This window comes from Suricata suricatta, chromosome 3 (assembly GCF_006229205.1).
Source record: "Suricata suricatta isolate VVHF042 chromosome 3, meerkat_22Aug2017_6uvM2_HiC, whole genome shotgun sequence".
NCBI classification, from domain to species: Eukaryota; Metazoa; Chordata; class Mammalia; order Carnivora; family Herpestidae; genus Suricata; species Suricata suricatta.
Window position 1 is genome coordinate 6,141,854 of NC_043702.1, and position 25,479 is coordinate 6,167,332.

General features: G+C 52.5%; 1 protein-coding gene across 1 annotated transcript in view; it reads right to left on the reverse strand.

Annotated features, from left to right (window-relative positions):
• Positions 1 to 6,930: 6,930 nt before the first annotated feature.
• The window catches only part of SAG (S-antigen visual arrestin), a 29,497-nt gene continuing 10,948 nt past the window's right edge, over positions 6,931 to 25,479 (reverse strand). The window contains exons 5-15 of the mRNA XM_029932890.1: positions 25,134 to 25,193; positions 22,980 to 23,056; positions 22,429 to 22,564; positions 21,331 to 21,415; positions 18,966 to 19,038; positions 16,599 to 16,736; positions 13,795 to 13,872; positions 12,426 to 12,449; positions 10,393 to 10,448; positions 7,552 to 7,561; positions 6,931 to 7,149 (exon numbers count right to left, since the gene is read on the reverse strand). Coding sequence (XP_029788750.1) covers positions 7,044 to 7,149; positions 7,552 to 7,561; positions 10,393 to 10,448; positions 12,426 to 12,449; positions 13,795 to 13,872; positions 16,599 to 16,736; positions 18,966 to 19,038; positions 21,331 to 21,415; positions 22,429 to 22,564; positions 22,980 to 23,056; positions 25,134 to 25,193 — 843 coding nt within the window. The 3' untranslated portion in view covers positions 6,931 to 7,043. The remainder of the gene's footprint in view (positions 7,150 to 7,551; positions 7,562 to 10,392; positions 10,449 to 12,425; positions 12,450 to 13,794; positions 13,873 to 16,598; positions 16,737 to 18,965; positions 19,039 to 21,330; positions 21,416 to 22,428; positions 22,565 to 22,979; positions 23,057 to 25,133; positions 25,194 to 25,479) is intronic.

The following is a 25,479-nucleotide window of genomic DNA, read 5'->3' on the forward strand; positions in this document are numbered from 1 at the left end:
GCCGGGCCAGCGCGCGCACAGAGGGCGGGGGCGGGGCCGGGGGCGGGGTCTCGAGGGAGGGGCCTGTTCGGGCGGGGGCGGGACCGGGACTGGGCAGTCGTTCCCTCCGCCCCCCTCTCGCCGCGCCCCCTGCCGGTCGCGCGCGCAGCCGCAGATGGAGGCGGGCTCGGGCCCCTCCACGTCCACACGTGGTGTCCCCTGGCCCCTGGTCTTAGCATCTGTTTATTTTCTGTCTAGGGCAGAATTTGCGTCATTTTGTTCCTTTGGTCACTTTTTTCTTTTTAATCTTCAGTCTTCCCGTTCAAGAATGTAAGTGATCTCCAGGAGGCCCGAGACTGTGTCTCTCTTGCCCTGCGTTGTGTTGCCAGAGATTTAGTCGTTAGTTGCACCATAAACAATTGAGAGTAGAGGGATGCATACATGAATGCCAGAAAGAAAGAAGAAAGTACTTGGACAGACTTCTGATGCCAGAAGAAGGGTGCACAATTCCATCTCGGAAGGGTTAGGGTTAGGAAAGATGCCCCAGAGAAGGAAAAGGCTAGCAGTAGTAATCCCTGGGGGGGGCGGCGGGAATTGAGTTCTAGGAGGAGGGACCAGATTGTGCAAAGGCCTGGAGGCAAGAAAACAAGCGTCCACTAAAAAGGGAAGTTGTAGCCTAAAGGGAGGAAAATAACACAAAGAGATGAGCCTAGGGGTGGGCGGGTCAGATAGGGCTTTGTAAACCTGATAAAGAGGTTAGTCCTGAGGGCAACAGGAAGCCCTTAAGGGATTTTAACCCTGGGCGGGGCTGGGTCACAAAGCTGGAGCCTGATATCCAGGCCTTGAAGTAATCAGGGCAGGTGGCTGCCTGGGTCCTTGGGAGGGGCTGCAGAGATAAAGTAGACTGGGAGTAGGTGGAGGCAGGAGGCACAGGTGACTGGGAAGAGGCCCAGCGTACTAACCAGGACTGGGATGGGTACGGGGAGGCCTTCATTGGGGGACGCAGGAGAATACACTTGTTTTTGCTGCCCATTGAGACATAGATGGGAAAGGGCTTGGTGCCACCTGAGAAGGGCAAATCCTCAGGAGAAGAGCAAATCCTCAGGGGGCTGCGGGACAGACCCCTTGCTCTTTCTGACAGCTGCTGGTAGACTCAGTGTTCCCTGGCCTGCCGGCTGGTGGGCACACTCTGGGCCCTACTCCTCTGGCTGATACTTCTCAGGGGCAAAACAAGTGATCCCCCCCTCTCCACTCACCCAGGGGACACAGAATAGCACCTAGCACGGGGAGGGATGTGGCCAGGGCAATGGACTCAGAGCCAGTTCCTAATGCGGGAACGCTAGGGGACAGGCCGAGAGCCCCAGGCTGCACTGCCCGGTGCCAAAGCCGCTGGCCACACGTGACGACTTCAATTTCAGTTTCAATTAATTATCATTAAGTTTTCGGTTCCTCAGTCACACTAGCAGCATTTCAAGTGCACAAGAGGGGCGTGTGGCTTAGCAGCTTCCACACAAGACAGTACAAATATGCAACATTTCCATCCTCGCCATGAGCTCTGACGTGCACACAGACGGTGGCGGGTCTGGTGCCTGGCTGCCAGGGGCACAGCAGATGCTTGACTGGTGATTCTAGTCTTCACACAAGCCCCACAGAGCAAACTCGCTGGGTTTGCTCTGGAGATGAAGACGGTGGCCTGAGGTTCATATTCTTCTCCCGGGGTTTGGACCTGGACCATGTGACTCCCAAGGCTTTGATGCTTCCTGGCTGGCTCTCTCACACAAAGCCGGGCCCAAAAGAGCTCATAGAAAGGAAGAGGGGAGAAAGGCCTGTTCTGGGCTGAACTGTGCCCCCCCAAACCTCCCAAACATTCATAGGTTGACGTCCTGACCCTCAGTACATCAGAATGTGACTGTGTTTGGAGATAGAACCTTTAAAGAAACGTTAAAATGAGGCCATTAAAATGGGCCTCAGCCCAGTATGACAGGTGTCCTTATAAGAAGAAATTTGGACACAGGCTCAGAGGGAAGACCATGTAAAGACACACAGAAAGGCCATCAACAAGCCAAGGAGAGAGGCCTCAGAAGAAACTGGCTCTGCCAAACTTGATTTCAACTTCTGGCCTCCAGATCTGTGAGAAAAGTATCTACTGAAGTCCCCCAGTACTTTGTTATAAAAGCCCAAGTCTAATTAAGACTAATACGGGCACAGAGGAGGGGGTGACCCACATCCCCATAGAGGTTGCTCATTTTGTGTCAGTTAATTACAAATAGTGTGATACATAAGTGCAAAACGCAGGGGAACTAACTATTAATGCTGTCCAGGGTGTTGGGAGGCTCTCTCTCCGGAGGAGTGACCCCAGCAGGGTTGGGACATTTGAGTAGAAAGGTAAAGGGGTGGAGGGAATTTTCCAGGAAAACGCAACAAGGCAGGAGACTCCCAAGCAAGTTGAGAGAACGACAGGGTAGTGGTTGGCGAGGAGAGGAGGAGGCCAGGACGGCGCGTCGCTGTGGCTGGCCCTGGGGCTATGCTGTCCGGGAGCAAGGACTACGTCCCTCGGGCACCAGAAGGGTGTCTGCAATATATCTGGACAGAAAATGATCCAGAGGAGAAAAGACTAGAAACAGAAAGGTCATTAAAAATCGATTTGCCAATACGGGCAATGCTGATTTGGGGCAGAACCAAGGCAGTGGTCACAGTGGTGGAGAGAGGCGGTGACATGCAGGAGACGCAGCAGAGATGGGAAGAGAAGGGATGAGCTGCTCTAGTAGGGAGATTAGGGAGCAGGACAAATGGGGATGCCTCCTGGGGACACAGCTTTCAAGGGGGATGCCGGCCCCAGTGGCCACGAGTAGACCTAGTGGAGATGAAGATGAACTTGGTTTTGAACAAACGGACTTTGAGGTGCCTGGGTGAGCCGTTGCCTACACCTGAGCGAAGCTCAAGGGACGTCTGGGTTCCCGAATCCATCATTTTAGAGGCAGAAAGCCACAGGCATGACCGTGACTTGGCAGGTAGCAGCTGAGGCTGGCTGGGGGTACATCTACAATCATGATAAAATACTACAAACTGTCCAGCAAAGAGGAGCCTTAGGAGACGTAATGTCGTGTGGGATCCTGGAACACGGAACGGGCATTAGGCAAAAGCTATGGAATCTGAATTAAGAATGGGCTTGAGTTGAATAATAACATGTCACCGTGGGTTCATTAAGTGTGGTCAGTGTGTCATCCTGGTGCAAGGTGTTCATAATAAGGGAGCTGGGTGTGGGGGAATTCACTGTCCTCTCTGTGCAAATCTCCTGTAAATCTAAAACAACAGGGCTTGAAAATAAAAGGTGTATTTTTAAATTTTTTTTTAGTATTTTATTGATTTTTGATACAAAGAGAGACAGCATGAGAGGGGGAGGGGCAGAGAAAGAAGGAGACACAGAATCGGAAGCAGGCTCCAGGCTCTGAGCTAGCTGTCAGCACAGACCCTGACGCGGGGCTCGAACCCCCGAACATGAGATCTGACCTGAGCCGAAGTCGGAGCCTTAACCGACTGAGCCACCCAGGCGCCCCCTAAAAGGTGTATTTTTTAAAAAGGGCACTAGGCTTGCTAAGAATCGTATTGTGTTCGGAAATCAGAGAAACAGAACTCTGGCGTATTTTTCTCTGATGAGTGAAGATGAGTGAAGAAGGTGCTGTGTTCCCAGGTGACTGCGGAGCGCAGAGCGCAGTTCCCTAGGAGGGCCCCCCAAGCCCCCATGTGCTGTGCCTATAAGAGCACAGCCCCTCCGGTGCCTCTTTATGGAGTGAGTCACGGCGTGAATCATCGCTAACAATGTGTGGCTCCCTGAGTTTACCCCACCTTAAGGGCATCTCAAGGTGGCAGTAATAACATACTTCATATCCACCCTAATCCTTCTCGACCTGTCAACATAAAAATGCACGCCTCTCCTGTCAAAAAACCCTGCTTCACGTTAGAATAAACGATGTACTTCAAAACATGATATTAATTTTTTTTAAGGGGGAGACAGTAGGAGCAGGGGAGAGAGCAGAGGGAGAGAGAGAGAAAAGAGAGAGAGAATCTTAAGCAGGCTCCATGCTAAGTGTGGAGCCCGACTCAGGGCTGGATCCCATGACCCTGGGATCATGACCTGAGCCAAAATCAAGAGTCAGATGTTCTGCTGACTGAACCATGCAGGCACCTCAGACGTAAGAATAATCTTATTACTCTGAACTAGGGTTATGATTGATATTTGGGATGGGACATCTCTTCCCTCTGTGTGATGTATAATTTCCCTGACCGCCAAGCATTGTGACAATGAAAAATTACCCCTGTACACTTCCAAACAGGCCAACGGGGGCCCCCACCTACCCCAGTCCCCCGAGGATTAGTGAGGTAACCAATACAGGCTGTGGCCTTGGACTAGGAAGGGAGCAACGGGAAGAGTTACCAGGATAGGAAAACAGACTCTCTAAAAGGAAGTTAACTAGCTACACACGTGATAAAATCGTAGTGCACTAAATACACACAAGGGGACAGGTAACACTGGGGAAATCGAAGCAGATGGTGGCCGTACCAGTGTCGATATCCTGGCTATGACAGCCCACCATAGTTTTGCAAGACATTACCCGGGGGTAAATACAGAATCTCTCTGTCTTGTTTCTTACAATTGCATGTGAATCTACGATTCTCTCCATAACATTTTAATTAAAAAAAAAAAAAAACACAGGCAGCCAGTGCTGAACCATGAGCACTAATCTCCCCTTCTGGGTCCCCAAAGTCGCATATACTTATTCAACATCAGAAGATGAGCAAAGGTTGGGTTAGAGACTCACGGAAACCAGAGTTCAAGGCTCCACTCTGACCTCTCTGAACTGCAGTTTCCTCGTCTAGCGAATGGGTGTGGCGGGCCCTCGACAGAGCACGGCTGGAAGGATGAGATGCAGGGTGCCCGGCGCCCAGCACAAGGCCGGCGCCCGTAAGTAGCAGGGATTCTACTCCAGGCTTTTGCTTGCTGGTTGCTGAACTTGCTCCCAAGTTCCCAGCCCCCACCTTTCTCCATGTGGCACTCTCAGCTCCTTGGTAGCCTATTTCTTCCAACGCACCTACCTGAGAAAAGGGCCGGGCCACAGCAGGCACATCCTCCCTCCCGACATGCCAGCGGACCCTCGTGCACAGGCCCAGCCCGGGCGGGGTTCCCGTCCCATTTGGAGCAGCTGCCTGGCCCTTCCTGCTCCCACCCCTCCCCCTCCCCGAGTCGGGGGGCAGCTGCAGGCTACAGTCTAGCCAGCACCTGGAAATCCCGGAGTTGGGCATTTGGGGACCAATATAACCCGGAGGGCTAGGTCTGTTCTGACCTCTGGTGTGCAGGGACTGGCCTTCCAGCCCTGATATCCGGCTCTAACCCACACAGTTCCACTAACGTCCACCCTGACTTGGGATGTCCTGGGGTGAAGCTATGCAGGAACCAACAGGCTGGTCCTCTCGCCAGGCACTGCAGGGCGGACTCCCGGGTGCCCAGCTCGCCTTGGATCTCTAGCTGGAGCCAGCCACGGCTGGCCTGTGGGCTTGGGTGGAAAGAAAGGAGGGGCCCTGACCCTTCCTGAGTATCCAGAGAGGGGGTGTGGGCTGGCGTGGCAACGTGCTATTCCCTTAGAACCCGAGAAAACCCAAAGAAGAAACTGTGTCTGACCCTGCAAACCCACAGGCCAAACGCCCAGTCTTCTACCCATGTTGTTGGTATTATTATTATTATTGCTATTATTATTATTGCTTCTCCGGAAATGAATCTTCATCCCTGTCAACATCAGAATGGCTCAAACCTGACACAAGTCCGAACGCTCCTTTGTGTGTGGGGGAGCCTCCAGCCTCAATCCCAGTCCCCAGGACATAAGCCCGTCTGCAATCCTGCCCAACAGGCCCAGATGTGGAGCCTGCATGTGCGCAGAAGCCGGGCTGCTAGTCCAGCCCTCCGCCACTGCTCATGGTCCGAAGAACTGCCCCCACGTGTCCCCTCCACTCACCCTCCTACCTTGTGTGAGGGGCAGACCTGTGCAGAGCTCCGTAAAACTCTTTGTTCCTACTCCCTTGAAGCATGGACCAGAGCCTACACCCCTGTCCTCAAAGCCCCTCCGTGGCCTCTGGTAGCGGCCCCCCAGACTGGTGGATACCAGGGGCCAGGAAGGGACTCTGAAGGACACCACCAGGCGCCACCTACATCATCCTGTCCCTTCCTCCTTGACACAGAGCAGCCTCCCCGCCCCCCCCAACCCAATCTCAGTGAGGACACTCTGAGAGCCCCCCTCTTCCAGAACAAACGAGGGCTGGGTTCTGCCGTCACTGGCCATGGGGCATTGACCTACCTGACCAGAGCTGGGCCAGCCAGACTGCTGCCCAGGACCCACGCTGGACCCAGAGCCCCCTGCTGCCAGGCCACCACCACGGGCCCCAGGGCTTCTGACTCCTGCGCACCTCAAGTGAGAGGCTGCCCAGGGTCTTCCTCTACTTCCGTGCTCTGGGCCCCTCTGTGGTCCTTTCAGAGCACTCCCTGTGACTCCAAATCTGATTCCATTGCTTGCTTTCAAGAGAGACTTAACCAAAAACCCAGAGCTCATACAGGGACTTGGGCCAAAAGTTGAGTGATGAAGAGAGTTTTGGCCCCATTTGTCCTCTGCTCTGTTTATCTCAGGAGGTTCTTGGGGAGCTGTGGAGCCAGGATTGGTCAAGTCGTTAGAAACACTGCCCCCACATCCCCCACTCGTATGTTTCCAGGGAAACAGCTCACCCCAGGAGCCCCGGAGAAAGCCCTGGACACAACAGGTTCCCCCAGGTGAGCACACCAGATCTGGGGCTCCTTCCGGCTTCCTTTCTAGATCCCGCCCTCCCCCACCCAAGACATGGGGACTCTGATGGCTGTATTTTCCGTGTTGGTGACATCACTTGGGCCCCTCAACAAGCCAGCCTGAATCAGAGCAGAACAAACTTTATTTCTGCGAAGAAGACCCACGCTTCGGAATTTAGCGTAACCGCCGCTAACCGTGGAACTCCGTGGACTGTTCCCAGTGCCCAGGGTGACCTCTTCACTCATCCGCTGCCTCCTGGTCTTTCTTCCCTTCCTCAGCATCCCCTGTGTCTTTCAGATTTTGGCGAGCGAACTCCTCGAAAACCAAATTTTCGTCCTGTAAACTAAAATATAGCCAAGAACGCTTCAATCATGGCACGCTCTTTGAAGCTTGCAATGAAATCCCAAGCAAAGCAAGATCTTTCTTCTTCCTTTTGCAACAGAGGCACTGATCAAGATTTTTCCAAATGATGGAGCGTGGCATCAAGCCAGCCTCCTCACAGCTTTTCACATAAAATCTCTTAAACAAACAGAAAAGAGGCAATAAAGGAACCCACGAAGCGGACACACACCCAGTATAACTGTGTGTGTGTGCACATGAGCGTGCCAGAGTGCTAGGATACAAAAGGAAAACCAGGGCCTGAGGTCATGTTGAGAGCACGGGGTGTGTACAGAAAGACCCCCAAAGGAGTTTGGATCCAAGGAGGAAGTCACAGAACACAGGGATACTCAGGGCAATGGCTCACCTTTCCTTTGCTGTAAACGCAAGCATGGAATAAAAGAGAGGGAGAGAGAGAGAGAGAGATCTATCAGAATAGATTCTGTGTGATAGCTGCGCCTGCAAAATTTCTTCCTCATTTTGGTGACTTTATAGTCGGAGGGATAAGAAGCCCAGATACGGGCATTTCATGACAACCACATAGAATCCCCACCTGGCTTTTCCAGCTGCCAGAGCCTTTCTCCCTGCATCTTCCAACCACTGCCTCCTTCACAGAGGGCCTCACCCCTGCCTTGTCCACCCTCACCTCTAGGATGCTTTCTTCCTTCCTGTCCTTTGGACTGCATCTAGAGCAGAGTCCCAGATGCTGTATGGACCCGCTCACCGGGCCGGCTCATGTCATGTCTTCTCCTCCGGCTCACTGGGGCCACCGGGGGCAGTGGGGGGGGGGGGACTGGATGGCTAACCAGCACCTCCCATGGTTGGGGGAACTCCAGGAATGCACTCAAGCTTGCGAACCACTCCCGGGCCCCTCAGGGTTTGATTTCTCTGCAAACAGGTTAATCACGTTGTCGTTGTCGTTGGCTTATGTTTTCAGATATAGTTTGTAGCCCCTGACTGACTGCTACTCGTTTGAGTGTTTGTCCGCTCCTTTCTCTCTCTGCCCACCTAGTAAAGCACCCGTAACCCTCCGTGGGGAGCCAGCGAGAGCTAAGGGAAGTGAACAGCTCCAGAGGGTTTCTCCAGGAGCCCCCGAGTGATGGAGGGTCACCGCTCTGGTCTCTCAAGCTCCGGGAGGGCAGTGTCTCTGTGGGCTGCTAACCACAGGGCACCAGCGGAGAAGCCCCTGGGCGAGAGCCGCCTGGCCCCCACCGTGGTAGGGTGATTCCACTAACTGGGACCGCCAGCCTTGAAGCGAGTCAAATCAACCCCCACCTTCCCCGTGGATGCTCTAAAATCTCAGTAGCATTTCTGTGGAGCGTATTAGGTACAAATCACTTGGCCCCTGGTCCTGGCAAGGTTCTTAGCTATAAGTTACACCTTTTTTTGTTCAGTCTACCTGTCTAACTCGGAGCCAGGAACTAGACGGGTAAGATGTGAGCACTCCTGTGAATGAAACGTCTGCGACTCAAATCAGAATTCTGACCCCAAGTCGGAATTTCGAGGCCACAGAGTGACCTGTCCTTTCTCCCTGAAATCTCACAGCATAAAAGATCACTGTGCAGTCTTGGCGTTGTGATGTGTTCAACGGGAGGGCCACCATGACTGGAGCATGAAAATGTCAGGCCCGAAAAAGGAAGAGCCCCCACTTTCCCTCGAGTGAAGTTGAAAAGTCTGTTCACAGCTCCGGAAAACAGTCTGGCATAAATGAAGACATGCCCTCAGGTCACAGTTTTAAAATACTCTTTTTAAGTGTCCTCAGAAGGGACCAGAATGCATCTCAACCTCACAGAGTTAAAAAATAGTATCTGAATGATGCCAGGGTATAGGAATAAGAAAAATGTGACCAGACTCCTTTTTCCCCCAAAGTACATTGACCATTTGAATCCAAAACATTTGGAAAAAAAATACCTTGAGACAAAATATTGTTGAGACAAATCCAACATGAATATGGGGCAGGGCTCATTCTAATGTTTAGATTCCGTTTCATGATCAGTATTTAAAAAGCTATAAAGTATAAGAAAAACAAATCTTGCTTGTTTATGCCACTTTTTGTTTGTTTGTCTGTTTAGTAATTTCTACACCCAGCATGGCGTTTAGACTCAAAACCCCGAGATCGAGAATCACACGCTCTACCAAATGAGCCAGGCTCACGCCCTGTTTGTAACACTTTTACTTAAAATAGTCTTTGTTTCTCTAACGAGGGAAGGTTCTCATTCACCCAAGTCCATTTTCTTTTCCTGCCAGCTCAGCCACCTTAACGTTAACACAGTGGAGAATTTTCCCCCAGAATTTCTGAGATCGCACCTGTTTGCTGCTCCATTTACTTTCTTTAAAAGAGCCGTGTTCAGATCTAATTCATGTGCCACACAATGTACCGATTTACATGCACACTCCAGTAGTTTCTCGTGTATTCACAGAGTCACACCACCTTGGCTTCATTTTCTTCAGACAGCCATACAAGAGCCAACAGATTTGCAATTTGAAGGACAGCCAAGGTTCAGGAACTTGGCCTGACACTCTTTTCTAGTATTTTCAGTGCTCTCACCACAATGACAGTTGTCACTGTCAAAAATACTTTTCCTCTTCCAAATGCCCGTTAATGTTTCCAAAGGAAATGCAAAACCTCAACCTCTTAAATGTGTTTTTCACCTACATTTTCTTCCAGTCTCAATCTTGTTCTATTTCCACCTGAGCTTCTGCTTTTAAATCATCCCTGATCCGGGGCGCCTGTGTGGCTCAGTCTGCTGCGCGACTGACTTCAGCTCAGGTCATGATCGTAAAGTTCGTGGGTTCGAGCCCCACATCGGGCTCTGTGCTGACAGCTCAGAGCCTGGAGCTGCTTCAGATTCTGTGTCTCCCTCTCTCTCTGCTCCTCCCCTGCTCATGCTCATGCTCTGTCTCTCAACAATAAATAAATGTTTTAAAAAAAATGAATCATTCCTGATCAAACCCAACAAGAGAGACCATGGCCAAGAGGAGGGATGCTCTGTCCTCCACCAGCTAACTGAAGGTGGACAGGCCCTGGCTCTTGGCTGAGGGGATCAGTAGTCCCCTATGGGCTGGCCCGGGGCACCTTGAAGAGGACAAGAAGTTACCTTCCCCATGCTTATGCCCAGAGACGGGGTCAGGAATGACTACCAATGAATGAAGAAGAAATCTGCACACAGTAAATGGGTAGAGAAAACCAAGACAAGACATGACTGACCTGGGTCCTCGGGCTGGGGGTGCATGAGGCGGAAAGGAACCTCGGTGGCCACTTCACTAGAAAAAAAGAAGGCAGCTAGGTGAGAACGCACGCACGGCTGTAAATCACGCGGAGGAGGACTGTGGCTGCAGAGAGTCCCAGCTGGCCGAGGATTCAGCGTGATTCAGAACAAAACAAACCAGAAATCAGGAAGTGGTCAAGTAGGAATTTTAAATGTATTCCCTGGAATGTGGTCCAGAAAGTTCACTTAGGCCTGGCGGAGACAGCTAGGATTTGTAGGTTCCCCATTCCTCCTGGTTTCTAGTTTCAGCGAGATGCTGTGGTGGGGAGGGGAGAGGTGACATCCTGGAGAAAGGACGGTTTCGAAAAAAAAGCTTGGAAAAATGTACACAACTTATTACATGTTAACTCCACTTAACCATCACATAGTCACTTGCTGGAGAGAACAGAGATGAGCAGAGCCCTCCAAATTCCAGAAGATGAGAGGCTTGGGGGAGACTTGGAATATATACAAAAAGAAGGGAGGAGAGGAGTCAGGAAGGAGAACAGAAGGGAAATCTGGACCGAGGAAGAACGGAAAGGCAGGGGTGAAGAAAACCAGGGGTCTCTCCTCACTTCATCTATGACCCACGGCCTCTGACCCCAGCTTCCAGCAAAGCCCATCTGTTTATAAGGTGGGGTCTGGGAGGAAGGATGCACCCTGGGGCCCATGTGAGGGGAGGAGCTGGTAAGAGTCAAGGTGAAGGACTATGTAAGGTCAATGTCTGCCTCAAACATTGCTTACCCTGCCTCTGTGGGCACGATTTGTAAAAGGTAACCGTTATGGGGTATCTGGGTGGCTCAGTCGGTTAAGCATCCAACTTTGGCTCAGGTCATGATCTGGTGGTTTGTGGGTCCGAGCCCCACATCGGGCTCTGTGCTGACAGCTCAGAGCCTGGAGCCTGCTTCAGATTCTGTGTCTCTCTCTCTCTCTCTCTCCGCCCCTCCCCTGATCACACTGTCTCTCTCTGCCTCTCAAAAATAAATAAATAAATAAATAAATAAAATTATAAAAATAATAAACATTAAATAATTAAACATAAAAAGGTAACCGTTACTATTCACAACATCAGAAGGTGGAAACAACCCAAATGTCTACCTGCTGATGAATGGATGAACAAGACGTGGTCCATCCACGCAGTGGACTATTGCTTGGCCACAGAAAGAATGAAACACTGACACGGCCACCTCATGGATGAACCTCAAAACCATGATGCTCAGTGAAAGGAGGCAGGCACACCAGGACAAATACCGCCATCTGATTTGTGTAGGAAATATCCAGAGCAGGCAAGTCCACAGAGAGAGGAAGGTTGGGGGTGACCAGGGAACAGGAAAAGGGAAATGGGAGAGACCACTTCGTAGGGTGGTAAAATTATGAAGGAGCCAGATAGTGGTGGCCATGGCACAACATCCTAAATGTCCTTGACGGCACTGAATTATACATTTTAAGATGGTTAAAATGAGAGGCGCCTGGCTGGCTCAGTCGGTGAAGCAACTGACTTCTGCTCAGGTCACCATCTCCCAGTCCATGAGTTCGAGCCCCACATTGGGCTCTGTGCAGACAGCTAGGATCCTGAAGCTGGTTCAGATTCTGGGTCTCCCTCTCTCTCTGCCCCTCCCCCCTCAAAATAAACATTAAAAAAATAAATAATAAAATGAAATAAAATAACACGGTTACAATGGTAAGCTTCATGTTATACACAGACACACAGACACAAGGGCAGCAGCCTGGAGGGTCTAGTTTTCTGCAGGGGGGTGTGGCCGTGTGTCCTTGCCCAGGGGAGGCCCAGGTACGGTCTTGGAGAGACATCCCCAGCCCTACACCGACGAGGCAAGGTTTGCATGATGCATCCTAAGGGCAGTGGGCATTTTTTCATGACACCTCGGAACATAACTGTCTGCAGACCAGATTTCACTGCTGCTATTTGGAAGCTCAGGTTTGGTCCCCCATGATGCCCTGGGAATCAAGCAGGGAAGGAAGGTGAGAGGCTTACCTGGAGGTCAGCTCTCCAAGAAGGCTAGAAAACACAAAAGCAAACAGGGCTGGTGACTGTCCCAATGGCAGCAGGACCTTATTTCCCATTATTCAGAGGGGGACCTGTCCCAGGCATGCTCCTTTACAACCTCCCCAAGGTTAGGGGTCTAGGCGGCCCCGTAACACGCAACTCCCGTATTCCTCTCTACTTGTGATTTCCTCTCTCTCTCGAGTGGATCAGCTAAAAAGAGGAATCACTTGGGTCGCAGCCCTGATGTTCAAGAATAAGCCACAAAGGTCATTGTGAAATACCTGTTATTCACTTATTTGACTGCTAAAAGAAACTCCAGATCCTCTCAGAGAAAATCAAAGAAAAACGCTACACACTTTGAAAAACACTACACGTAAGGCACCACAGTAACAAAATCTGTGAGACCAGCCCATGCTCTGTTTTGTTGTCCGAACCAAAGTTTGGGCAACTCTTTATCGACTTAGACTTCTGGAAAAGATGCCCAGACTTGCCTCTGGGGGCTCATCAAGGGAGAGGCGAGAACACAGCCTTTGGTAATAGATTTTGAAAGGAAAATGAGAATTCAAAGTTTTTCCTTTTGATGAGATTTTTTTGATAGTAGAAGTTCATCTCATTAAAAAAGGTGGGGGGTGGGTATCGCCTATGTAGCTTAGTAGGTTGAGCGTCCGACCCTAGATTTTGGCTCAGGTCATGGTCTCATGGTTTGTGGGTTCGAGCCCTGAGAAGGCTCTGTGCTGGCAGTATGGAGCTTGGTTGGGATTCTTTCTGTCTCTCCGTCTCTCTCTGCTCCTCCCCAGCTTGCTTGCTCTCTCTCTCTCTCTCAAAATAAATAAATTAAAAAATAAATAAAAGTTTTTAAAGAAAGGAAAATCAGTTTCCCAGAAATCTGCAGTATTTGTGCTCTCATATGAGAAGGAGACTCCCAAATCCTGTGATGGCATGCTCGGAAGGCAGCAAAGGTGTCCCCATTGTGGATGGAGGCCTCCTAAGATGCAGGCAATAACATCCACCTGGAGTGTGTCTGGCGGCCACCATTCCTTCCCACAGGGCCACGTAGTGCTAAACTGACTTCCCTTTCTTGCCTACCCACTTCCACCGTGTGAGCACGGCACACCCGCTTTTGCCAAGTAGTACTAACAGTGCACGTATTTCATAGTTTACTTTGCTACTTTTTTTCCACGTGCTGTCATATCAGACAGAACTGACAGCCAGACGGGTAGAATCTCTCCAAAACTCTATTTGGTCAGCGCTACGTACTTTCTTACTTTCTGGCCCCTGATCGATCATTCAAGGGAGGGGCAGCTCAGACTGGGAAAGGCCACAACAGAGCAGACAGCACTGCAGCTCGGACACTCACCCTGACACCGTGAGCTTCACCTTGATATGGTAAGACACCAGGATGCCCAGGACGGTCCGGTCTATGCCCTCCTTTATTCTGCTCAAACAGAAAGGAAAAGGGGAAGGATGTAGAGAGGCAGCAGAAAGCAAGGGCTGGATGAACAAAGCCCTCACCCCCAGACAAGCCTATTACAACGGGGGCATCTTCTCAAGGACGCGGTAAACTCGATCAAGCTGTCAAAGTCCTAGAACTTTCCATACTCAGAGAAGGGGATTCCTTTCCTGCACTGTAGCTTGGCCTTTTCTCCCTGGAAGTTCAGAGGGGGAAGCAGTGAGCTTCCTGGTACTCCCTGCTCCATCTCCACTGATGCTCATCCACCAGCCTATCGGCCAGAAACCCTGTCCTCCTCGGCCCCACCCGCCATCCTGGGCCAACCACTGAGTCCCTCATGGGCTTTTCCTACCTATACCATCTCAGTAGCTTCCCTCCCACAGGCCAGGCTCCCTCCCTGAGCGCTCAGCCACTCGGCAGCCAGAGAGTTCTCCCAGGGTCACGTGCTAGCATGGCCTGGCAGGCGGTCTATGAGCTGGCCTCTGCCTGCTTCTGCTCCCTCACGCCCCGCTATGCCTCAGTGTCTCCCCTGTGCCAGCCTTGCCAAACAGATTGGGTCTCTCTCTCTTCGAACTCTGGCCCTGTGATCCCAGCACCCAGCATCGTGTTGAAGCATTATCAGAGGAACGCGGTGCACGGGGCCATGGCGTGTGCCCCAGAGAGAGCGCTGCCTAACCTTCTGCAACAGAAACTCCTTTTCAGGTTCTGCTAACAGGTGCTGAGCTCCTGCTGTCTGAGAGGCACCGTGTTGGGCATTGCGACACACACTGTTATCTCAATTACAATAATCAATGGTCTGATGTGGGGACATTAAGTGTTCCCTGACACTCGGTCACAGGAGTTAAGGTCTGAAAAACATCGTGACACACTAACTTGAACAATGTGAATGACAATAGACAGCATGGCCCAGAGGGCTGAAGGCTTGAGGCAGAAGGGCAGGGGAGGAGGGATGGTTGTGCTGACAGGTGTGAGAAGGGTCTGAGAGAGTGCAGGGCACGTTCTGGGCACAAAGACCCCAGCCCCGGGATCCTTCTCATGGGAGGCACCTTGGACATGGTCCCCAGGGCCGTGATATGCTCTGTTCCTTAGTGCCTGGAGCTCCTTCTGGAGGGCAAATGCCTTTATCTGGAACTGCAGATTTGACCACTCAGCAGAGAGAGGTTGCCACCAAAAGGGGAAAAAGGGAAGCAAGCCTGAGACCCCACCCCATTGCCAGGACTGAGTCTCTGACTTGTATGTACTGAATGCGGTCAAACAGCTGGGAAGAGAATGTGCTTTGTCTCACATCTGAGGATCGCCTGCAAACTCTCTCCTCCGCCATTTTCCTTGAATGGGATAGTCTGTCTGCTCCCCCCTAGTCTCTCTTTCTATACCTCTACCTCTCTTCCTGTCTCTGTCTCTCTCTCACACACACCCCACCCCACACACACACATTGGTTAATCCCGCTTCTGCTGTGGCTGTCACGTTCCAGGGCCCTGGAAGACAGCCCTGAAGCTGGGGGTCAGTGACGGACTCAGCTTTAGGGGTGGGCTTTGCTCTGTCATTAACTGACCAGGGGACCTTGGTCAAGCTGCTCCCTGCCGGCTGAACTACAATTTCCTTATTCATAAACCGAGTACAAATTCACTTTCCTCACAAAGGTGGGGATGACACACATGTTTGTGAACCCTAAAACATCTCTACAAACGCCGCGTGCGGTTGCTGACATGGTAATGGCCACACCGTGGAATAAGTTGACCTAGAGTGTCAGCGCACCTGTCAGTCTCCCAGACCTTCACCAGAGCGCCTGAGAATCGAACATACCAACTCGGCAAATTATCCTCAGAAAATCCTCTGACTCCTGGGGCGCCTGGGAGGCTCAGTCGGGTAAGGCTCAGGTCATGATCTCAGGGTTCGTGAGTTCGAGCCCCATGTCAGGCATCCGTGCTGATGGTGTGGAGCCTGCCTGGGATTCTCTCTCCCCCCGGTCTCTCTGCCCCTCCTTTGCTCTCTCTCTTTCAAAATAAATAAATAAACTTAAAAAATTAAAAAAAAATACAGAGATGGCCAGGAGGGGTAGTAGTGCGTTGGCCTTGAAGCCTCACTCTCGGTTTTGCTGGGTCTGCTGGCTGAATGCAGCCAGCGCTTCTTCGAACCGGGGTCAGCAGATCAGTGCTGAGCTTCACTTAAAGCTAATCGACATCCGTAGCTACAGGGAGCTCCTGCTCTATACCTTTCCTGGTGGGAATGAATAAATGGCATTTCCGTCACGCATGCGGCCAACGGCATTCCTAAGTTTACATGCATAGGGCACTGTACTAGCAAGTGACACTTCTATCAGGAAATGGCTGACAGTCCTGGAGCACTCCCTGGCTCCCGAGCACCACACCATCCGTGGGTCATCTCCATAATCGTCATCGACCTCTCCACGAGGACAGACAGGAAGACTGAGGTCCTCAGACAGCCCATGCCATCTGCCCAGGGCGGTCTAGGCCAGAAGCGGTGGAGCTGGGGTGTGGCACGCGGCTACCCCCAGAGCCCCACTGTTGTCACCACAACATCACACTGGGCGTGGGAGCGGGGCCCGGCCTGGGTCACACTCGGCCCCCGCAGCGACAGCCAGCATGCCGCCTGTGAGCCCGTGAGCCCAGGGGGTGAGATGAGGACAGGGGCAGATGGGCGCCTCCCCCGCGCCTCCCCGGGGCCTGTCTCCTGAGCTGCGGGGACGCACATGGTGCTGGACGCGAGGTTTGTGTCCTCGTGCTTGATCTTGCCGTCCAGCGCGATCCCCCTCCGCTCGCGGTTGTTGGCCAGCAAAGGCAGCAGCGTCAGCGTCGTGGTCAGAGTGCTGTTTGGCTGCACTTTCTCTCTGCGGGAAGACACAGACAGGGTGTGTGGCTAACTGTCCTGATGCTCATGAAGCAACCATCGGATCCGCGTTCCCTGCAACCCCTGGGGAAGACAGTTCCAGGACCTGTGCATTTGCCATATGACAAGCACTAGTGACATCTTAAAAGAGGCTGGCAGTCGGGGCACCTGGGGGCTCAGTCGGTTAAGCGTCTGACTTCGGCTCAGGTCACGATCTCATGGTCCATGAGTTTGAACCCCACATTGGGCTCTGTGCTGACAGCTCAGAGCCTGGAGCCTGCTTCAGATTCTGCATCTCCCTCTCTCTCTTCCCTGCTTGTGCTCTGTCTCTTTCTCTCTCTCAAAAATAAATAAACATTAAAAAAAAAAAAGAAAAGAAAAGGCTGGCAGCAACTTTAGGGCATTCCTTCAAGTCCCTCATCCTGTTCTGAGTCTCTCAATCTCTGGAGTATTTTGTGGGGTCAAACAAGACTGACTAGCACAAGGGTCAGGCACTACCCCAGTCTCCTCCTGAGACTTCTTGACCATACAGTGGGCTGCAGGCCAGCTGGTCAGTGCCAGCAATAAGCCCAGGCTGGAAGCCGCCAGCCACCAAGAGCTGTGGCTACCAGGTGGATGGGCACGGGTCCGGGGGAACGGGTTGCTGAGCAGGGCACAGTGCAGCCTTGTGTGAGCCACGCAGACTGGGCTGGTTTGGGTTCAGGCACAGGTGCTCTGTCTCTCCCAGATCTTCCCCGTCACTGGATGGGCGGTGAGTTTCTCGGCATCTGCCAGACACAGGGATACCCGTGCCAAACTGTGGGTCTGCAGGTCAGAGATGGAGCTGGGGATGCAGCCCCCTCGAGAGGGCTGTGGCGCCCCTGGCTCACGGAGCAGAGGCTACGGGTTGGCTCTGCCAGTGACCCACATAGCGCACACCTGGCCGATGCCCAGAGCCATCCACGTGGCCGCAGGGCCTGGCCAGCCCACAGCCTGTGTCAAAGCTCCTGACATGCCCTCCCTCCTGTACCCAGCAGGAGAAGGCAGAGGGTGGCCCTGAAAACATAGCCCAGGAGTCAGCCCCCAGGGTTCTGGGTGCCCCAAGGTTCAGGGACAGTGACTGGGGCTCTACGGCCTTCTGAGTGGCTTCGAGTCAGAGGCCCATGAGTACCATCCAGCCCAGGGTTTTCAGTCTCCCTGCCTCCCACCCTTGCGGGGGGTGGGGAGGGGGAGGCTAGAATGATCGCCAGTTTCCCGGGAATCATTTGCTCCCAAATGCACCGAATTGCTGAAAAGAAAACCAGATAATTAGCTCTATGAGAGAAAAACTCGGCCAGGGGCCATTTCCTCCTCTCATCACTGGGCATGTGCCAAAGGTGAGCCCTGGAGACTCGGGGACACGAGGGCGTACGAGGCCACACCTGCAAGGGAGAACGAGGGGCCGCCGATGACTTGCAGCTCCTTCCTGCCTCCCTCCCCTCTGGAGCTATATTTAAACCTGGGGCCAGATCTGTTTTAAGTAACACTTTATTCCAATGTTGTCTTTTAAACTTGACGTCACGTTCTCTTGCTGAATCAGTTGGTTTTTCCTCACCAGCCCCCTTCCTGTAACTCTGGTAATATTTTTCGCACACAGCGGTGCTAAGACGCACCAGCAAGACAAAGACGCAACAGACCTGCCCCAGTGACACGCTCCGGGGGGGGGGGCGTGTCACCCCAGCGGCCTGTGTGGGAATGAAACTCGGGGAGCAAAACTGGGCAGGCCTCTCACTCTGGCGTGAAGACGCCATCACAGGACTCTCATCTGTTTCTGATCCTAACGAAGGGAGAGAAATGATTCACAACGCCGGGCTCAGAACTGATACATCGTTGGAACCCAGCTGTCACTGGCACCACATTTTAAAATTGAGTTGAAGTTCAAAACACAGAGGACCCTGAGCTGACAGATCCGCTGATTATCTGCTCTGGGGGTGCAGAGATAGTATCAAATTCCTACCAACGTATTCCAAAGATCAACAGAAAGTTCCAGCTCTTCCCCCTGTGACATTTGGATCTTTGTTTGTCTCCTTTCCGTCTTCCCTTCTAAGTGAGATCTCGCAGAATGGGACTGAGATGCTTTCTTTGCAGCCTCTGAAGGGAGAAAAGAGGAAGGAAGCGGAGCATCCTACTTCCCTCTCCGGGATGAACAAAAGGGGAACTTGACAAAGAAGCCTGAGCTGCCCCGAAAGTAGGAACCCAGCCCGCTACTCACTGTGTTTCCTCCTCGGCCACGGGCTTGGTGTAATAGTCACTTGAGTAGAGGACCACGTTGGCCACTTGCTCCACTGCAAAGGAAGGATGGGCAGGCGGTTCATGTGGGGCCCTCTGCGCATGGGCGCGGGGCCTGTGAGGGACACGGTCGGTCTTCCCTCCCCAGTGGCTCTTGGGCTCATTGACCCACAGGCTCGGCTTTAAGGTGGAGGCTTCTGGATTCTGTGCCTAGGACAGAATCTGTTCACCAGTCACCTGCTCTGTGGCAGCTCCCACCTATGAGCCAGTCTCCCTAAAATGGCACCCCCTAGGAGGCCCCTCTCTGCAGAGCCCATGGCACACCCCTGGGTATCCTTCCAAGGGTCCTGGAACTCAACAATTGCTCTTTCTCCAGACCCACCCTTTCCCAACACCATCTTACTTAATGAGTGCCTCCTTCTAGTTGTCCAAGCTAGAAACCATCTGCTGGCAGCGTAAGACTGACCCGTGCATGTGGAAAGGAAGGTAGGCTCTGGAACCAGACTACTTGGGCTGAAATCCCAACTTAGCTATGGGCTGTGGGGTGAGTTACTTAGCTCGTTTAAGCCTCAGTTTCCCCATCAGCAAAATGGGGTGATAATTGGATCTAACTTACACGGTTGTTGTGATGATCAAAAAGATAAATTTCAGTCACTGTTAAAACCAAATTTGAGAATTAAAAGAAGCGATTTGCGTGAAGCACTCAGCACAGTGCCCAGCATATAAAAGCTACTAATGGGGCACCGGGGTGGTTCAGGTGGCTAAGCGTCTGACTCTTGATTTGGACTCAGGTCATGATCTCATAGTTTGTGAGATTGAGCTCCATGTCAGGCTCTTCGCCAACAGTGGGGAGCCTGCTTGGGATTCTGTCTCTCCCTCAAAATAAGAAATAAAATAAAATAAAAAACCTTAATAAATTTTTTAAAAAGCTACTAACATCTTGCTTCAGAAAATTCAACATCTTCTTTCAATAATCAATGGCTTTGATATTAGAATCCATAAAGCTTAGAGAAACAATATAAAATCAAAGTATCAAATGATATGGGGCGCCTGGGTGGCTCAGTCTGACTGACTCAGCTTCGGCTCAGGTCATGATCTCACTGTTTGTGAATTCAAGCCCTGCGTCGGGCTCTTCACTGTTAGTGCAGCGCTTGCTTGAGATTCTCTCTCTCTCCTTCTCTCTGCCCTTCCCCCACTCGCACATGCTCTTTCTCTCTCCAAATAAATAAACGTTAAAAAATAAAAAATAAGGTAATTTAAAAAATAAAGTATCAAATGATACTTTCTCAACCCTGCTACTTTGTGGAACACTAGACTGGACACTACACACAAAAGATGCTAAATAACACCAGGCCCCACAAAGACGAAATGCAGATGAACTAAACCAACATGAGACAAAGCCAGAAGCATTTCTATCCGTATTAGGAAAAGTCTATAATTCGTTAGTATGCATTCATCAGAACTCCTGAACCTCCTCATCTCCCACAAGCAAAGAGGAAAGTGGTATGTGACACAAGTGACTAACCATTCCGATTTGCCTGAAACTGGGCCCTTTTGGCATTGAAAATCCACACTCTGAGTCTGGTTCTTAGTCATTGAAGGTTTGAGTTAGCAGAGAGCCTAGGGGTCACCCTCCCTGCTCATGTTTTACGTAGCGCCTAGAAGACCATGCTCTCAGACCATCCCCTGCACTTTGGTGCCCTCTGGGCTGAAGAAATGTGTAGAACAAGCAGCAGGCAGGAGGCGCCCTGTCTGTAGCAAGAGGCAAGGCTTGGCCATCACATCATGGTGCTGCAACAGCAGCAGAAGACAGCAGGGCTTTCCCATTCACGAAGCGTCTCCAGTGTGACCAGTCCCCGGGCCTCATGAAATCCAGGAAGGCAGACGGGGAACCCGCGCCATGGACGTCAACTGGGATTCTGAAAGGACTTGCACGGTACGAGCCCACAAGTTAGGTCTACGGTCGTCAATCTAGCGCTTTCCCCACTACGCTGTGTTATCTACCAGCAACATTTCATTCTGATCCAGGAGAGAAAACTCCATGCCTTCCCCCGAGATCTGGCAAGGGGCTCCACCAGGAAGTCATGGCGTGGTAAGGTGGAGGATCGCCCATCGGGGACATTGTTTCAAGACAAAACACAGCCCTGAACTGGACACACGGTTGCATGAGGTGATGCTGAAGGTCTTGCCTCCAGCAAGTTCCTGCTGTCCATGAGGACAGAGACACACAGGCAGTTCCCAAGACCCAGGAAGGCCTTGTCTGACCAGAGGAGAGACCCTTGGGAAACAGGACCAAATTGAGAAGTTCTAAAAGATGCTACCCTCCCATTTTGAGAAGAAGGTCCTACCTAATGCTTTAATCTTCTTCACTGTCTTGTCTGTGTTGTTGGTCACGGTCACAGTCACAGTAATGGGTTCCCCATGGAAATAGATCTGTAAAAGTCAACAGATAAGCCAGACAAGAGGAACAGAGGGTGGTGGTATCTTTAATCTCATGGCTTTTTCTAGGTTTATCTCAACACTTTAACTAGAATAAAAGTGACTGAGTTCCCACACTCAGTGATAGTGGAACTCAGATAAAATGACAGCGACATGTTTCCTTTAGCCAGGGTCCAGAACATCATCTGAAGGACAACTATGGTGACCAAAGTGGGGCGGGGCGAGGGTGCTCCACCTGGAGCGCCCAGTGCAGAGGCTCTGAGGGTCACGGCAGGGGCAGCCACAGGGGTCCCGAGTGGAATTATAAGGCCATTTGGGGGCAGTTTGAGGGCAGTGATCAGGAATCACTGGGAGCCCAGCAGCTGAACGCCCCTCTGCAATGCTCCCCATGTGATCTAGGTCCAGGTGGGCACACTCGGGCACACATGATCACACATGGGCATGCACACACACACACACACACACACACACACCACGCAGTATGTTGAGCTTTTGCCCACATGTGTGCACAACTCTTGGCGACCAGAGGAACCAGAGACAGCCTCGGCCAGTAGTTCTTCACCTTTTTCCACCACGATGTACCTGAGCGATGACATTCACGGGATTCAGCCACCCCTTCCCCGTGATGTTGAAACTTACATTTCCCAGGAGAAGCCAACAACTTGCAAAGCTACACCCATTGGTGCCATGCTGGTAAAGGGGCACCAATGGAGACAGAAGGGGCAAAAAAACAGCCTGGGGTTGGGGGGTGCGGAGACTGCCACCCTCTCCCTAGGTGGTCGGGATTGGCAATGCAGGGGAGTGTGGCCAGTGGGACCCTATTCTAAGCGTCACCTCTACGAGCTCCAAATTATGAAAAAAAGCCAATTGCTCACAAATGCTGGTGCTTTAACTGTGCCTGGAAACACGATCGCTCACAACACACAGCAGACAGGGAGGCGGGGGGTGTCAGGGCCTGTCCCCTGGGTCTGCTCCTGCAAGGGACACAGGCACGGCCAGCGGCTCACCTCTTTGCCGAGGGAGACTGCGAGGTGCAAGGGCTTGTCCGACATGAAGAACTGCCAGGAGGACTCCGCTCGGGGCTGGGGGCCCATCTGCAGCGGTGCGTGCTGTACTTTGCGGATCAGTAAAGTCACGGAGCTCCTGCGGGTGAAGACTTGGGCTCAGCTGTGATTTCACAGTTCAGGAGCTCAAGCTCCGTGTCGGGCTCTGCGGTGACAGCTGGGAGTCTGCTTGGGATTCTCCCCCTCTCTCTTTCCCCCTCCCCTGCTCTCATTCATGTGCTCTCTCTCTCAAAATAAATAAACTTAAAAAAAAAAAAAAAGAAAGTGGGAATCTGGAGTCTTTTAGAGGCTTATGTGAACCCTTGAGGCTGCTGACTCCTCAAATGATCAGCACTGACCCGCCCCATGTGTAGACAGACTTTCCTGACTGCCTGGCCACGCAGCCCTGTGGGGAGAGCTCTTCCTCACGGAGCCAAAGCAAGGGGTGGATGCCCACCCCAGCTCCTTGCCCCCCGGCCCGGGCACCGCCCCTTCTCCCACAGCTGTGCTCTTACTTCCTGGGCACTTTGTCCTCCTGGTCCTCTGTGCTGTCTCTGGCGAATGCTTTGACCTCAAAGTCGACCCCACAGCACTGCAGGGGGGCAAGAGAAGAGACAAGGCCTGGATGAGCCCCTCCCTTCCTGGGAGCTGGGGTCACACTGCCCTCGGGACATTATGTGGCACCTTCTCTGTCTCCGCCATGTCCTTTTTTGGGGCTGCCCCACTGATGCGAGATTTGCCACGTGAGGAGTGACATCAGCACGAGAAGTGCACTGCGGTCCCCAAACCCGCAGGAGGATCACGTATGGTGTCCGCGCCCTCCCATTTAGTTGTCCCTCTAGGTGTGGCCTTGCATGTGTGTTACTGATGTCACAGTGGCTAGGGGGGGCCAGGGGCAGACTCAGGTGCTCTGGGGCAACAGAAGGTCTTCGCCTGCCCACACTGGCCACCCATGCCCGGCCTGGAGCGGGGAGGAGGGGCGCGGTCAGTGGCCAGGCTGGACTGGGGGCCCGGGGCCGGCAGCTCTTCCAACTTGTGCCAGGAAGCTGGAGATGGAATTTAGAGTGAAGTCACCTGATGTTTAAAGGTTGCGTGGGTGGAACAAACGCGTGCCACCTTCCGCCCCCAGCCCCGTGGGGCGCCACCCCAGCCCACTCCTGTCTGCATGCTGTCACACGTGGGGTGCACGGGGGCCGCACTGCCCTCACCCACTGCCCAGGGGGAGCAAGGGCACGAAGTCGGCTGTGCTGACGGTGGCACACGAGCCATAGACTCGTTGGTTCTGCAGCTGTGGAACCACGGCAAGTCCGATGTCTAGGTCACAGGCACATCGGCACCACTACCCACCGTCACCCCGATACCGATTCGCAGCACGACAGACCTGGCTCGGTCCCTCCTCGCTCCCGCTCCCCCCGCCCACTTTACTAAAGACGCTGTCTATACAAGCCAAGCCCTCAGTCTGGTCCACGCTGGACACACGCTATTCCCTCCACCGGAACGCTCAGGCCTCTATCTCCCTCTTTTTTATATTTGACAAACGCCTTGGTATCTTTGCCCTGCCAGTTGCAGCCTCTCCTCGGCTGTGAGGCCCTGAGGCCCCCCGCCTTGCAGCTGCTCCCCTCCCGGGCCTCCGCGGGCCCAGTCCATGCCCACTGTCCCGCAGCCACACTGCTGGGATGGAGGGAAGAGAGCACGTGGGCTGGTACAGTGCCCCCACTCTGACTTAGTGACCTCATCTTCCTCCATCGTGGGCCCACATCTGGGTTTTCCTGGGCCAGTGGCTTTCCGATGTTTCGGGCTACCCCCATGGTCAGAAGCAAAGTCTATAACGTGGCCCAGGAAACAGACATACGTGTGTGACACAGCTCAGGAAGTAACACTGAGCTTTGGGGAGATTCCCCATTTTATCCGATTTCATTCTATTCAATTTTTCTCCAATGCCGCTTCTGGTTCACTCACCGATTTCACAAACCACCAGTGGGGCCAGACCCCCCCCACTCGAAATCCCTGCCCAGACCGTGGTCTCTGTCACTGCCCCTCTGTGCCCCAGGATCAGCCCTGCCACTCTGTTCTCACTTCACACTTGTCCAGCCCGCTCCCTGGTGACACCTCTGATTTCAGGGCCCGTAATCCCCAGGTCCTGGCACCTTTCACTCTCTCCTCCTGTCCTCACCACCCTCCTGCAAGGCGTAGACCCCTGTCACCACTTAGCCCCTGCCCACCACTTACAGCCCCTGCCACCACTGAGAGCCCCCAGCCACTCCTTGTCCATACTCAGTCCCTTTGCTTCTCTCCCCTTTGCAGCTCATGCTTGGCCCACCCAGCCCCTCACAGTGCAGTGGCCAGATTCATCATAACATCTCTCTACTTTTGTGTCTATCTGAAATTTTCCACAACATATGGCTATTTTTAAAAGTCTTTTGAGGGAAGTCTGGGTGGTTCAGTCGGTTAAGCGTCAGGCTCTTGATTTCGGCTCTGGTCATGATCTCACCGTTCATGGGATCAAGCCTCATGTTGGGCTCTGTGCTGGCAGCTCAGAGCCTACTTGGGATTCTCTCTCTCCCTCTCTCTCTGTTCCTCCCCTCTCTCTCTCTCTCTCTCTGTATATATATATATAAAAAATCTTTTGACGAAATGAACGAATCCATGGCGTTTCTTTTTGAGCGAACCTTCCCCGCGTCCTGCGGAGCGGGCTGCAGCGCCACCGAGCAGGGCAGGTAGTCAGGAAACTGCGGGAAGAAACAAAGCACTTCGTTCAGACGGGGTGCGTCTGCCTGTAATATGCACTCAATGTACAAAAAGCAGAAGGTGAAAATGAGGAGCAAGCAAAAAAAAAAAAAAACCCAAACCCAAAACACCATGGTCACCCAAATTCCCGATACCCGGAATAACAGTATAGACAGGAACCTGCAAGTGCCCTCGGGGCACCCTTACCCACAAACACGTGTGCATATGTGGGTTTCACAGAAATGAGACCAACAATGTGCACGTCCCGTGCTCTGCTTTGCTCCCATC